We start from the raw sequence: 15,067 nt of genomic DNA, 5'->3' as shown, positions 1-15,067 counted from the left end.
TCCCTCGCTTTTTGTTATATAGTTCTACCACCTATAGATGCACAAAGCCAGGACTACTCAGGTCTGTGAAACTCCAGTCTATGCTCTTAACCTTGAGATACTGCTTCCTCTTGTTCTATCAGCTGCTGAAAGATGACTTTAAATCTTCCATCAACTATGGATTTGTTTCTCCCTTTAGATCTGTCAATGTCTGCTTTACGTATTTTGAGGCTGTTATTAGATACCTATAAATTTAGAACTATTTTATCTTCCTTTTATCACCACATGTCTCTCTTGGTCTCTAATGATTCTTTTTTTTTTTTTTTTTGGCCATGCTGTGCAGCTTGCGGGATCTTACTTCCCCCACCAGGGATTGAACCCAGGCCACAGCAGTGAAAGCACCGAGTCCTAACCACTGGACCGCCAGGGGATTCCTTTTTTTTTTTCTGGGGGGGCGGAGCCAATAATGATTCTTAAAGTGTTACAGCCAGAAAGTCTCATTTACCTCATATTAATAATGCCCCCAGCTTTCTCTGGGTTAGTCTTGCCTGGTATCTTTTTCCGTCCTTTTCCTGCCTCAACAGCAGACTTGGAACATCCTTCAACTATATATTTTCGGGCCCTCTTGACCTATTTACAAAGTCATTGATACCTTTTAATCCTGAAACACAAGACTAGGAAAAGAAATAAGGAAAAAATAAGAGAAGACAAGGAGATGTGAGTCTAAGCCCTAAGCCAAGCCTCTGGTCTGACTCACATCTCCTTAGGCAGCTGCATTTCCACATGAAGAAAGACTGCAGCTGGGTTTAGATAAATTACTACAGTTCCTCAACATAACACTCACGGATAGGGTGGGCCTAACAGGAGCTGAATCAGAAAGCCGTTTAAGACTCACAGACATAGAGAACAGACTTGTGGATGCCACAGTAGGGGTGGGGGTGGGGGGTAGGTAGGGATGGACTGGGAGTTTGGGATGAGCAGATGCAAACTGTTATATAGAGAATGGATAAACAACAAGGTCCTACTGTATAGCACTGGGAACTATATTCTATATCTTGTGATAAACCATAACGGAAAAATTATGAAAAAGAACATATGTAGCTGAATCATTCTACCGTACAGCAGAAATTAACACAACATTGTACGTATCGACTGTACTTCGATAAAATAAATTTTAAAAAATAAAGCTGTTTATTCACAAAGACACTGATCACATAAGCACACTGGAATATACTGTATAAATTCATATCCATCATGTAAATATACATGGTGCCACAATCATTTCAAGTCAAAGTATTTTATCGTCCAAGAGACTCCTTCTGTGGTCACAGGAGGCCGGCTGTCAACGGACAACCAGGGAGGCACCCGAGCCCTCACTCCTCTGCACTCTGCGTGCTGATGTAGTCCTGGAGAAGCGCCTGCACCTCTGCCCGACGGCTCATCTTGGTGGCCTTGCCCTGAAAGCGGCCTTTCTTCCCCGCTCCCTTGCCTTCTAGCACCTCAGCCACCCTGGGGAGCAGAGAGACAGTCAGGGAGGGCGTCTTTGAGGGAAAAGTCACAGGAAAACCAAGGGCAGCCCTGAGACTTTCCCCTTGGGCTGGGGGGAGAGAAAAAGTACATGGCTTCTAGAAATACTTGCACATGTGCACAAAGATATGGGTACCATATTTATTTAAGAGTGAATAACTGGGGGCTTCCCTGGTGGCACACTGATTAAGAATCCACCTGCCAATGCAGGGAACATGGGTTCGAGCCCTGGTCCAGGAAGACACCATATGTCACGGAGCAACTAAGCCCGTGCGCCACAACTACTGAGCCTGTGCTCTAGAGCCCACGGGCCACAACTACTACAGCCCATGCGCCTAGAGCCCGTGCTCTGCAACAAGAGAAGCCACCGCAATGAGAAGCCTGCGCACTGCAACAAAGAGTAGCCCCGGCTCGCCGCAACTAGAGAAAGCCCGCGTGCAGCAACGTAGACCCAACGCAGCCAAAAATAAATTAATTAATGATTTTTTTTTTTTTTTTTTTTTTTTTTTGCGGTACACGGGCCTCTCACTGTTGTGGCCTCTCCCGTTGTGGAGCACAGGCTCCAGACGCTCAGGCTCAGTGGCCACGGCTCGCGGGCCTAGCCACTCTGCAGCATGTGGGATCTTCCCGGACCGGGGCACAAACCCGTGTCCCCTGCATCGGCAGGCAGACTCTCAACCACTGCGCCACCAGGGAAGCCCAATTAATGATTATTAAAAAAAAAAAAAAGAGTGAATAACTGGAAACAATAGAAGTGTCTAGAAACGGGCTAAATTATGGCAACCTCCAAGGAACAGGATGAGCGTCATTAGGAGTAAAGAGCTGTAGACACAAAGGCCTGCGGGAACAGCAGGGAAGCAACTGGGGCTGAGCGAGAAAGGTGGGCCTATGGCACTGGCCGGGCCCGTGCTGTCTGAAGCAGGCCCCACTCACGTCCTCGTAGATACTAACCTGCAGGAACGTCAGTCCAGTGTTGCAAGCGTGTGCCTTTTTTTCTTCCTTTTTTGAGAAAAGCTAGAACTCCCTATTTTTAAATAAAAATCTTCTAATTTTAAAATGTAGCAACTAATTTTAAAAACTTAAAGTAGTACACAGGCCAAACCAGTCTATAGGCCACAGCTGGCTGCCTGTCAGGAACCTCTGCTCTAAATACTTCTGTTTTCCTTCAGTGTTTTACAGTGAACACATATTCATCACAGCCAATCAGGACTTCAAAACCCTAAATGCCAGAAAGAATATGGGGCACTCCACCTCCATATCTAATTTAAAATAAGAAAATATAAACAATATAAGAGTAAAAAAGTCCAACACAATTCTAATTTTTCTATAATAACTACATCAATACGTTTTTTGATTCAGTCTCAAAACCCTAAATTTTTTCCCCAAGTTTGTCTGTGCCTCTGCTTTGCTGATGCCTTAAGCAGGTGCTTCATCTGCCTAGCACCTGTATTCATGTATCACTTATGAATCTCAATTTCTAAAAGAAAAAACACAAAGCACGTGAGATTTGGAGCCGAAAGTCCTGGGCTTGAGTCTCAGTTCTGCCACTTTAACTGTGAGATCTCAGGCACACAATGTGCTGTCCCTCATCTCTAAAACTAGGAATGACAGTGGTGATCATTATTTCTGCTCAGGCAACATCACATGGCTGTGATGTGAATGAAAATGAGATGCAGGGGCTTCCCTGGTGGCGCAGTGGTTAAGAATCTGCCTGCCAATGCAGGGGACACGGGTTAATGCCCCAGTCCAGGAAGATCCCACATGCCATGAAGCGGCTAGGCCCATGCGCCACAACTACTGAGCCTGCGCGTCCAGAGCCTGTGCTCTGCAACGTGAGAGGCCGCGACAGTGAGAGGTCCGCGCACCGCGATGAACAGTGGCCCCCGCTCGCCGCAACTGGAGAAAGCTCTCGCACAGAAACGAAGACCCAACACAGCCAAAAATAAATAAATAAATAAGTAAATTTCTTTTTTAAAAAAATGAGATGCAGATGCGGTGGCCCTTTGCATCCAACAAGGGTGCTATTAGTAGGTTAGGCTTATAGGCTCTTCCACCCGTGCAAAGCAGTCCACGGAAGATTACCTGGGCGCCAGGGTCTCCACAGCCTCAGCTGGCCCTGCCAGTAAGAAGAGTCCAGCACCTTTCTCTTCGCCCACAGTTAAGAACAGGAGGGTCTCCTAGGATGGAAGACAAGATGAGCCCTGACACTTAAAAGACGTGCAGTCAATCCCCCTAAAGTGCACTCTCTTCGGTCTCAAGAACAGACTTTTATCATATTGCAAATATATAAAGACACCAAATCACAGCGTACGCCTTACACAATATTACATACAGTATCTCAATTAAAAGGAAAACAGACTTTTATCATATTGCAAATATATAAAGACACCAAATCACAGCGTACGCCTTACACAATATTACATACAGTATCTCAATTAAAAGGAAAACAGACTTTTATCATATTGCAAATATATAAAGACACCAAATCACAGCGTACGCCTTACACAATATTACATACAGTATCTCAATTAAAAGGAAAACAGACTTTTATCATATTGCAAATATATAAAGACACCAAATCACAGCGTACGCCTTACACAATATTACATACAGTATCTCAATTAAAAGGAAAACAGACTTTTATCATATTGCAAATATATAAAGACACCAAATCACAGCGTACACCTTACACAATATTACATACAGTATCTCAATTAAAAGGAAAACAGACTTTTATCATATTGCAATACATAAAGACACCAAATCACAGCGTACACCTTACACAATATTACATACAGTATCTCAATTAAAAGGAAAACAGACTTTTATCATATTGCAATACATAAAGACACCAAATCACAGCGTACACCTTACACAATATTACATACAGTATCTCAATTAAAAGGAAAACAGACTTTTATCATATTGCAAATATATAAAGACACCAAATCACAGCGTACGCCTTACACAATATTACATACAGTATCTCAATTAAAAGGAAAACAGACTTTTATCATATTGCAAATATATAAAGACACCAAATCACAGCGTACGCCTTACACAATATTACATACAGTATCTCAATTAAAAGGAAAACAGACTTTTATCATATTGCAAATATATAAAGACACCAAATCACAGCGTACGCCTTACACAATATTACATACAGTATCTCAATTAAAAGGAAAACAGACTTTTATCATATTGCAAATATATAAAGACACCAAATCACAGCGTACACCTTACACAATATTACATACAGTATCTCAATTAAAAGGAAAACAGACTTTTATCATATTGCAATACATAAAGACACCAAATCACAGCGTACACCTTACACAATATTACATACAGTATCTCAATTAAAAGGAAAACAGACTTTTATCATATTGCAATACATAAAGACACCAAATCACAGCGTACACCTTACACAATATTACATACAGTATCTCAATTAAAAGGAAAACAGACTTTTATCATATTGCAAATATATAAAGACACCAAATCACAGCGTACGCCTTACACAATATTACATACAGTATCTCAATTAAAAGGAAAACAGACTTTTATCATATTGCAAATATATAAAGACACCAAATCACAGCGTACGCCTTACACAATATTACATACAGTATCTCAATTAAAAGGAAAACAGACTTTTATCATATTGCAAATATATAAAGACACCAAATCACAGCGTACGCCTTACACAATATTACATACAGTATCTCAATTAAAAGGAAAACAGACTTTTATCATATTGCAAATATATAAAGACACCAAATCACAGCGTACACCTTACACAATATTACATACAGTATCTCAATTAAAAGGAAAACACTTTTATCATATTGCAAATATATAAAGACACCAAATCACAGCGTACACCTTACACAATATTACATACAGTATCTCAATTAAAAGGAAAACAGACTTTTATCATATTGCAATACATAAAGACACCAAATCAACAGTGTACACCTTACACAATATTACATATCTCAATTAAAAGGAAAACACACTTTTATCATATTGCAATATATAAAGACACCAAATCAACAGTGTACACCTTACACAATATTACATATCTCAATTAAAAGGAAAACACACTTTTATCATATTGCAATATATAAAGACACCAAATCAACAGTGTACACCTTATACAATATTACATACAGTATCTCAATTAAAAGGAAAACAGGTTTTCCCTCCTAAACCACAAGTGATGTTCCTCATGAATGTAAGGCAGCCCCTCCACTCTGGGGCCCACTAGGGACAAGAAACTTTGAGAGTGGCTACAGGAACTTAGGTTGAATATTAAGAAGGGGGCAGAAGCCTGCTGACCATGACCAAGCATAGAATGTCTTTCACGATCTGACTCCCGCCAAACTCTGCAGCCTGGTCACCCCCCTCCCACACCACCCCTTGCACCCTGTGTCTGCTATCGCCGAAACCTCCGTGTTTCCCTCTGCTTGGCCACCTCGGCTCCCCTGTCTGCCGATGACCACTAAGCAGTCTTCTAGGCCTCTCCCCTGAAGCCTCCCCAGCCGTTCAGGGAATGCGCTCCTCTGCCTCTAGCACTGACCACCCTAAGTTAAAAATGTCGGCATACACGGTTGTCTCCCAGACTCAAGAGTGAGCTCCTTGAGAATCAGTACTCTCTCCACAGAAATAAGAGGAGATACACACACACACTGCTTGGCCCAGAGGAGATATTCCCAAAGGTGTTTCCTGAGTGAATGCAAAAGAGAGACCTGGAAACCACTAAGCTCTGGTCAGGACCGGGACGGGTGGCTGAAGCCAGAGGCAAAGGAACACTGAACGGACGGCCTTCTAAGGGCCTAGCCGACCGCCGTATTTCTGAAATCAGCCCTCAGCACATATAAATGTGGGTGGCACGGAGGAGTTCCAGTTCTGATAAAAGGAGCTCTGAAGCTGGTAAGTGTCACAGCCCCAGAAAGGTCAATACCACTGACTGAGCTTGGCACCTAAAACAGAGCCTAGCTCAGAGTCAGTGCTGAGAAAATAGCGTTGAATGAATTTCTGTTCCCTATTCTTCATGTGTTCACGCGGAGGGACCTCAGCTAACCTGACGCCCCTCATTAGGTCTCCACCCGGGGCAGACAGAGAACCTCATGCTCCTCTTACCTCTGACCCAATCTCGTTGGCGATGATATTCATGAACTCAGAATCACCCTCCTTCCTAAAACAAAGGGCAAAGACATCAGATCCAAGTTGCAACGGGAGCTAGGAAACTGCAGGAAGCCCAGCTCCTCCTCGTGAGGCTGGCCATACTGCTGCCTTCTGTGCAAAGTCCCAGAGAAAGAGCGTGCTCTCTGAGGGCCAGCCTGGCATCTTTCTAAGCCTCGGCACGCTATAACAAGTTTTGCATTTGTTTCTGTCTCCCTTAAACAGGATTCACCCGGGTAAGTGGAGACCTGTTAGATGGCAAAGGAGATGAGGGAAGGCTCTAATGAAAGTTATAGTGAAGATGTTTATATCAAACCCAGGAAATCTGCAAGGCAACACACTTCTTCGGGTCTTCTCGGCCTTAAGAACACCAGGGGCGGGGCTTCCCTGGTGGCGCAGTGGTTGAGAGTCCGCCTGCCGATGCAAGGGACATGGGTTCGCGCCCCGGTCCGGGAAGATCCCACATACCGCGGAGCGGCTGGGCCCGTGAGCCATGGCCACTGAGCCTGCGCGTCCGGAGCCTGTGCTCCGCAACGGGAGAGACCACAACAGTGAGAGGCCCGCATACCGCAAAAAAAAAAAAAAAAAAAAAAAAAAGAACACCCGGGGCGACCCGCCTCCCACTCTGCACTGCGTACAGGGGAGAGGCTGAGCCCTAAGCCTAGCACCCCTGGCCTCACCTGTGTAATGTGACCACACCTCCCCAGTCTGGGCTGTTCCTGAGGCTGTGGGCAATGTGCACAGCCAGGTCTCTGAGCAGATTCAGGTTGTTCTGAAAAGGATGCCATAACTCAGTTGACAGGTGGGGAAAGGGTAACCAGAGAGAATACCATCTCTCCACCCCTCCCCTCCCCAGTCACTGCCCACTAACATGCTGCACATCCAGTTAGGTGGAGGGGCTGAGTCTGGGGAGGCTTTTCCAGGCAGAGCCCACACCCTCGCCACCCTCCATGGATAAATCACCTTCTGCAGGATCTTGCTGGAGTTCTGCAGCTTTTTCACTGCTTCCACGTGATCCTCTGCTCCACACCTGCAGGAGAAAGGTTCATGGAGGCCTGCCCAGTTTTCCAACTGCTTTTGGTGTCAGGCATAAATCAATGGCGCCCTTCTTGATGGGACCCAGGGACATTTCCAAGGAAGCCTCAGGCTGTCGGGGAAGAGTATGTAAAGGAAGAAACCATTTTGTGTGCATCTGATCGACTACCCGAAGCACCTTAGCATTTCTGGTTGCATACTACCCCTAAAGATAGAGTATTCTGTCTGCCGCACAGGTGGGAAGGCTAAGCTCCGGGCTGCCCAGGAGCTGAGAAAAGGAGGCAGTGGAAGGGGGCGTACTTCAGCAGAGCTGTCAGTGCTTTCTCAGTGCTGTGACTCTTCTCCATCCACTTCAGCACCCGGTTCCCAGCCAGAAAGGTCACGTTGGTTTTGTTCTTTTTCCCCTTCTCAGAGCCCAGGATTTTAATGACCTACATGAGGCAAGGAAGTAAAACAAACACACACACACACACACACACACACACACACACACACACACACACAGACACATAAACCGCAGCAGGTGCTGGACCCAAGGGTAGGAGAGATCAAGACCTCCCTGCTGGCTCGGAAGCAATAAGGAGTGATTTCACTCAGGACCCCTCACGTGTCCCCCTCTATCACTCCCAGCCCTGCTGTGATCCCCCACCTCTGACACCCTCTCTCCCACCCACTCAAGAGCCCTTCCTCACCTACCTGAAGGTCACTGAGGTTGCTCACGTGGGTCCCACAGCACATGTTGGAATCAACGCTCTCGATGGTGACAACTCGAATAGGCCCAGCATGATCATCCGGCAAACCCCGGCCCCTCACCTGGAACGCAAGGGAGGGAGGAGGGCTGTTTGAATTCTGATGAGGAGCCCTTGGAGGGCCACTCTACAGAAGCCACCCTGCTGGCTCTCCCCTCACCTGCTCCACACCGGGATCATCCAGGCTCAGTTCTCGCACATACACAGGCAGCCGATCTCTGATTTTTTCATTGACACTCTGCTCAATGGCAGCTACTTGCTCCGCAGTCACAGAAGGGCTGTCCAGCTCGATGACACTCCGGAGTCGCCCTAACTCCCTGCAAAAAGTAGAGTGGTCACAAGGATGCTGACGGGGACAATTAATAATAGAAGGAAGTTTATCGTTTACAAAGCATGTTCATGTAAATGCTGGTATTTAATCCTCACAAAAATGTCACAAAGTAGGGATTGTCATTTCCACTTTACAGGTGAGGGGTGATAAGGAACGTGATCAAGGTCATGCAAGGGATTCACCCCCTAGGTCACTGAGCTTCAAAGTCCATATTCTTTTTTAAGCAAAGGGAGATGTTTCTCAGGGAAAACACAAAGTCATCCACCACCCCATCTTCGAGGGGGACAGGTGAGCACAGCAGATTTTTATCCTCCTACCCCTGACTCACTGCTAGGAAAGGAGCCAGCAGTCGGGGACCCACGCCTGACAATTAAGTCTCATGCCTCTTGCTCACCATGATGTTGTCTTCAGCCCAAACAGATGATCAGCGACCGCAGTGATGAGATGCTGCCCTGAGCAGAAAGAGGAGACGGGAGAAGAAGTGAGAAGTGATCATGAGTGACACGACCCCAGTGTCAGCGTCATCACAGAAATTCTCCTGCTGAAGACCTGCCTGGCACTGGGTAATACTCTTGAGAGATACTTTATTGAAAACCCTCAGGAGAATTCTCCAAGAGGCTTTATGATGCCATTTCTTTTTTTTTTTTTTTTTTTTCGGTACGCGGGCCTCTCACTGTTGTGGCCTCTCCCGTTGCGGAGCACAGGCTCCGGACGCGCAGGCTCAGTGGCCAGGGCTCACGGCCCCAGCCGCTCCGCGGCATGTGGGATCCTCCCGGACCGGGGCACGAACCCGTGTCCCCTGCATTGGCAGGCGGACTCCCAACCACTGCGCCACCAGGGAAGCCCTATGATGCCATTTCTTGAATGAGGAAACCAAGGTCTAGAGAAATCAAACAACTTTCCAAGGCAATAGTAGCTCATCAGAGGCAGGATTTGAACTCGAGTCCTAATTGTGCCAGATTCATTCACTCAACAAAAATTTATCAAGTGCCTACCACGTGCAAGGCACAGGGCTTGGCACTAGAGATATAGCACTATCCCTGATCGATGACAGCGAGGAGGAGAAGGAATCAACTGTGAAGGCAAAGGGAACAAGACAGCCAAAGGCCTTGAAGGAGGAAAGCAGCAGGATGTGTTCAAGGAATGGAGAGAAGGCCAGCATGGCCAGGATGCCGGGAGCGGGGAGGCAGGAGCACCGGGTGAGGCTGGAGCAGTAGATGAGCGCCAGCCCAGGCAGGCCTTGTGCCCCATGGCAAGACGTTTGCCTTCATCATGAGCTACAGGTAGCCTTTGAAAAGCTTTAAAGCAGGGGAGTGGCCTGATCAGACTTTCATTTTTAAAAAATATTCTGGCTGCTTTGTGGAGAATGGGTTGCAAAGAGACAAGAATGAACATGGGGAGACTAGCCGGGAGGCTGTTACAGAGGGCTGGGGAGAGACAATGAGAGCTGGGACAAGGATGACTGTGTTTACAGTGGAAGCAGATAGAGAAGTATTTCGAAAATAAACCGACATGACTCAGATTGCCTGGCTATCCCTAAAGCAGTGTCTGAACTGACTTCCAGGATTTGAGCAACTGGGTGGATGCTGGCCATGCACTGAACATAGTGAAGGCGAAGAGAAGACCAGATCTGGGGGAGGGGGTGGCTTTTTAATTCCATTCTGGACATTTTGAGTTTAAGAAGGCTATGAGACATCTACAGATATAGATATCAAGTGGGAAGTTATAATACTTAAATCCAGCAGTTATTCTAATACTTTACTTTAACTGCTCATTTTGCTTTTATAACATTTATCACATCTTGCCTGAACTGGAGCTGATTCTGAATATGTCTGTCTCTTCCAAAAGGTTAACTCCTGGAGGACCCAAACCACGTCTCAATCATCGTGACATTCCCACACGCAGCAACTGCCCCATCCCACCCCACCTACCTGAATGCTGCTGCATGTGGTCAAACCTCCGTTCCCAGTCCACCCGGACCTGTACCTCAGTCCCAGGGGTCAGAGGTGTCTGGGTGAAATGATCAGCCTGGGCGCCCCGGCGGGTCACTCTCAGCACAGAGATGTCATTGATTGTACCACGGTCATCAGGCTGGGGAAAGAAGTAAAATAATCGGTGGTAGCAGGTAGGGCTCACCCTGACTCCTGGACACAAAGACCCTCTAGCAAAAGTTTGTGAGAAACACACCCAGAATTTGAGATTCCCTAAGGGAGAAGAAGCAATGCCAAGTGAGGTGGTCCACTTTGCTCATGAGAGGACTCTCTCTATACTCTTCACTTGCACACCTTTTGTTCTTCAGAACAAAATAACAGAATGAATACAAAAATTGTAACTACAGCATAAAACAAATAACTAATGAGAACCTACTGTATAGCACATGGAGCTCGAAAACAAATAAATAAATAAAATTTGAAAAAAAAAATGTAACTACAGCAACGAAAATTTTAGTAAAACCCAAAGAAACTTAATCCTCATTTTATTGCCTTGGTTTAGATTTTTATCTTTCAATAGTTTCCAAACTGACCTGAATTTTTCTCCTTTCTTCCACTCTATCTTCTACACTACTACTAGAATTAAATTCAAAAATATTCTTAAAAATATCAAATATTACAAAATATCAACTGCTTACAAGACACTGTACCTATCCAAGACTATAATGTAAATAAGACATGGTCCCTCATGGAACTGAAAAGTCTGGAGAAGAATAGAGACATGCTAACAGGCAACTGCAATATGATCTACAACATGCCATAGTTCAAAAAAGTACATTGTTTTAGAGGAGCTCAAAGAAAAGGAACCTAACAGTCTTGGGGAATCAGGGAAGACTTCCTGGAAGATGATATATAAAATGAGACCTGCTATGGATACCTGAGGGCACAGGTTTTCCTTCAGCAGATCAGAAAACCTCCATGCTGGGAAAATTTGGAAGTTTCTCACAATCAAGTTTACTGAATATGTTCTCTCACATCATTTCTTTGCCTAAGTACTTCCATGGCTCACCATAGCTTCCTGAATGAAGTCCACACACCTTAACACATCCTTCAAGGCCCTCTGAACTGGCCCCCGCTTACCTTTCCAAAGCCATCTCCAGCCTGTCATCAACACACACCAGAGGCTCCAACTATATGGGACTATTTTGCAGTTAACTAGACTTGTCAGATTCTTACAGGCTTCCCTGCCTTTGTGCTATTCTTTTGGCTGGGAAAGCCTCTCCCACAATGCCCACCTTTGGTGTTATTATTCTCCTTTCCCATTTTCTCATTGGACCTTGCCCCTACCCCATCACGTAACTGATAAGTCTGCCCTCTGTTGTGCTCCTTCAGGGTAAACTTTTTCAGTCCATGCCAAACACCCTAATCGAATTCCTACCTCAGGTCCTTTGCACTTATTCTCCCTCCCCGGAATATTCCCCACCCCCCACCAGCACCACTAGATAATGGCAATGGCTTACCCCCTCACCTCACTTCGTTCTCGACTGAAATAACTTGCCCCCTACCTAGGAGGCCATCCCATCACTCTCTTTCCCTCGACCTTTAATTTTCTTTATAGCATTTATCATACCGGCATACTACTTATCTATTCACCGTTTTGTCTGTTTTCTCCAATAAATATTCTACGTATGCAAAGACATTTTCTTGTTCAGCTTTTATCCTTAGAGCTTGAATTAATACCCAGCATTTGTTACGGACAGATAACTATTTGTTGATAAATACCTGCTGAATGAACAAATGAACTGAATTGAACTAATTTCCATCTGTATTCATTACAGCTGGGACTGAGGACCAGGAGAGCATTTCCGACCTGCTCAGAAAGAATTAGGGGCTTCCTGGGAGGGGGGAGAAGGAAAGGGGAAAGGACGGGCCTGGTACCTGTCCCCCGCCCTCGGGGAAAAGCAGCGTGTCTTCCAACACCACGTGGAAACCGCTCAGCACTTCCTTCTTGCCGTTGCTTCCTTCGGTCTGCAGCTCCGCGGGACTGCAGGAGACCACGGTGGTGGTGAACTGGGTAAAGAGGGATGCGAGAGTAAGCCCCGACCCCAACCCTCAGCGCACCGGAACTGAATCCAGCTCGGTGCCCCCTCCACGCGGCGCCCTCTTCCCCGCACCGCCGCACCCGCTCGGAGCATCAGGTTTTCCGCCCGCCGGCCGCACCTCCCTGGCGTAGCTGTCCCGCTGACACTGGAACGCCATCGCTGCTGTCTCCCAGTACGCCGGTAACCTTTCACACAGAAACGCCTGGCGCCGGACGGAGAGCGAAGCGGGACAATCTTCATTCCGGGCGCGTCTCTGCGCAGAAGCAAAAGGGCTAAGAACGGCGTGTGGTTTGGACAAATTTATTGAAAACGCGAAGTGCAGGCGCTCAGGGTTGCTGAGGAACTATTTTAAGATTTTGAAGAAAACCAGAAGACAAGACAGAACAAAACTGCGGCCTGAACTTGTCATAGCACTTTGTTTGGCCCGGTTGGACCCCAGGGATGTACGTAATTCGGCCCCGCGGAAGCCTGCCTGATAGAAGTGGGGATGGTACTGGCTTGGATAGACAGCAACGCCGCCCAATGGAAATGTAATGCAAGCCACATGTTAATTTTTCTTTAAAGCTCTTTTTTTTTTAAATTAAATTAATTATTTATTTGGTTGCACTCGGTCTTAGTTGCGGCAGGCGGGCTCCTTAGCTGTGGCATGCGAACTCTTAGTTGCAGCATGCGTGTGGGATCTAGTTCCCTGACAAGGGATAGAACCCGGCTCCCTGCATTGGGAGTACTGGGATCTTATGCACTGCGCCACCAGCGAAGTCCCTTAATAATGTTTTTATTTAAATCACCATATCCAAAATATTATTTCATCATGTAATGTGTATTTTAAAATAAGTATTTTGCCCCCCGTACAAGATTTTCGAAACCTGTTATGTATTTTACACTTACAGCACCTCTCAGTTCGAACTAGCAACATTTCAAGTACTCAGTAATCACGTGTGACCGTTGCTACTGGATTGGACAGTGCAAATAAAGAGGTTAACAGAAGTTAAGAAGTTTAACTGCAATCGGTGCCTTAAAACGTTAAATGGATTAAAAGTTAAGATTAACTTTCTGCTCTTTTAAATCAAGTAATAAAAAGCTTGAAGTTCCCAGATGTTTCAGAATATAGGGTTTTTCTGATTTTAGGCAGTAATGCAGACCATACCCTTGTGTTATGTAATGTGTTCCATTTGGAACTCTGGAGCAACACCGTATTGATATTTATGCTGAGAAATAAATACACTAAATGGAATAAACAAAGACTATAAATAGCCTCACATCATTTTAGTTCATGTTTTGCTGCCGGATGAGTTTTGGTGTTAACTTTTTTTTTTAGGTCAGTTTTTAGAAATTTTCGGTTTTCAGAATTGTGGGCAAGGGGACATATGCTATAGAAGTTCAAGTCCCAGCTTTGCCACTTATTGTGACCTGTTTGAGCACCTATTAAGAGAAGACTTAATTATTTTACAAGGTTGATATGAAGTTCAAAATTTTTAATGAGATGATATTAAAATACTTAGTAAATTGTAAACCACGATACAAATACAGATTTGCATTATGTTATTCTTTAAGTTTAAGAACTAATGTCAATATCAAAATGGGCAAAAGACATGGACAGAGCACATTAAAAGAAATATTAATCACTAATAAACAAAGAGCCATCTCATAATTTAAAGCAAATTAAACCAGGGAATTCCCTGGCGGTCCAGTGGTTAGGATTCTGTACTCTCATTGCTGAGGACCCGGGTTCAATCCCTGGTTGGGGAACTAAGATCCTTCAAGTCCCACGTCGTGGCCAGAAAGAAAAATAACGAAGCAAATTAAACCAAGTATAATTTTATCTTGGCAAATATCTAAAAGGTTTTGGAGAATGGAGCACTCTTGGTGGAAGTGAAAATTGGTATGATTTCATCTAAAAGCAACTTGGCAACAGCTTTCAAAATGTTTATCTGCTCTTTGACCTAGCAAATCTACTTCTAGAAATTTACCCTATAGGAATTCCCTGGTGGTCCAGTGGTTAGGACTTGGTGCTTCCACTGCCAGGGCCCAGGTTCAATCCCTGGTTGGGGAACTAAGATCCTGCAAGCCACGTGGTGTGGCCGGGCAAAAAAAAAAAAGAAATTTACCCTACAGATATTCTTGCCAAACATGTAAGGATCTACTTTTTTTTTTTTTTTTTTGTGGTACACAGGCCTCTTACTGTTGTGGCCTCTCCCGTTGCGGAGCACAGGCTCCTGACGC

The 15,067-nt window shown here is 45.2% G+C and overlaps 1 protein-coding gene and 1 non-coding gene across 2 annotated transcripts; one reads left to right on the top strand and one right to left on the bottom strand.

The window, feature by feature from the left end:
- Nucleotides 1-1,260: 1,260 nt before the first annotated feature.
- Nucleotides 1,261-13,095, bottom strand: AARSD1 (alanyl-tRNA synthetase domain containing 1). Its single transcript, XM_065897202.1, has 12 exons — nt 12,963-13,095; nt 12,681-12,812; nt 10,743-10,902; nt 9,206-9,263; nt 8,641-8,797; nt 8,428-8,544; nt 8,032-8,162; nt 7,660-7,726; nt 7,377-7,468; nt 6,655-6,709; nt 3,589-3,683; nt 1,261-1,488 (listed from the first exon to the last, which is right to left on the bottom strand). The coding sequence occupies exons 1-12, from the start codon at nt 12,999-13,001 to the stop codon at nt 1,353-1,355; spliced, it is 1,239 nt and encodes a 412-aa protein (XP_065753274.1). The 5' UTR covers nt 13,002-13,095; the 3' UTR covers nt 1,261-1,352.
- Nucleotides 13,096-14,825: 1,730 nt separating this feature from the next.
- On the top strand, nt 14,826-14,897 carry TRNAG-UCC (transfer RNA glycine (anticodon UCC)). Its single transcript has one exon. It is a non-coding gene; the product is annotated as a tRNA-Gly (tRNA).
- Nucleotides 14,898-15,067: the final 170 nt, after the last annotated feature.

This window comes from Phocoena phocoena, chromosome 19, assembly GCF_963924675.1.
Source record: "Phocoena phocoena chromosome 19, mPhoPho1.1, whole genome shotgun sequence".
Taxonomy (NCBI): Eukaryota; Metazoa; Chordata; class Mammalia; order Artiodactyla; family Phocoenidae; genus Phocoena; species Phocoena phocoena.
This window is presented reverse-complemented; position numbering and strand designations above follow the sequence as displayed.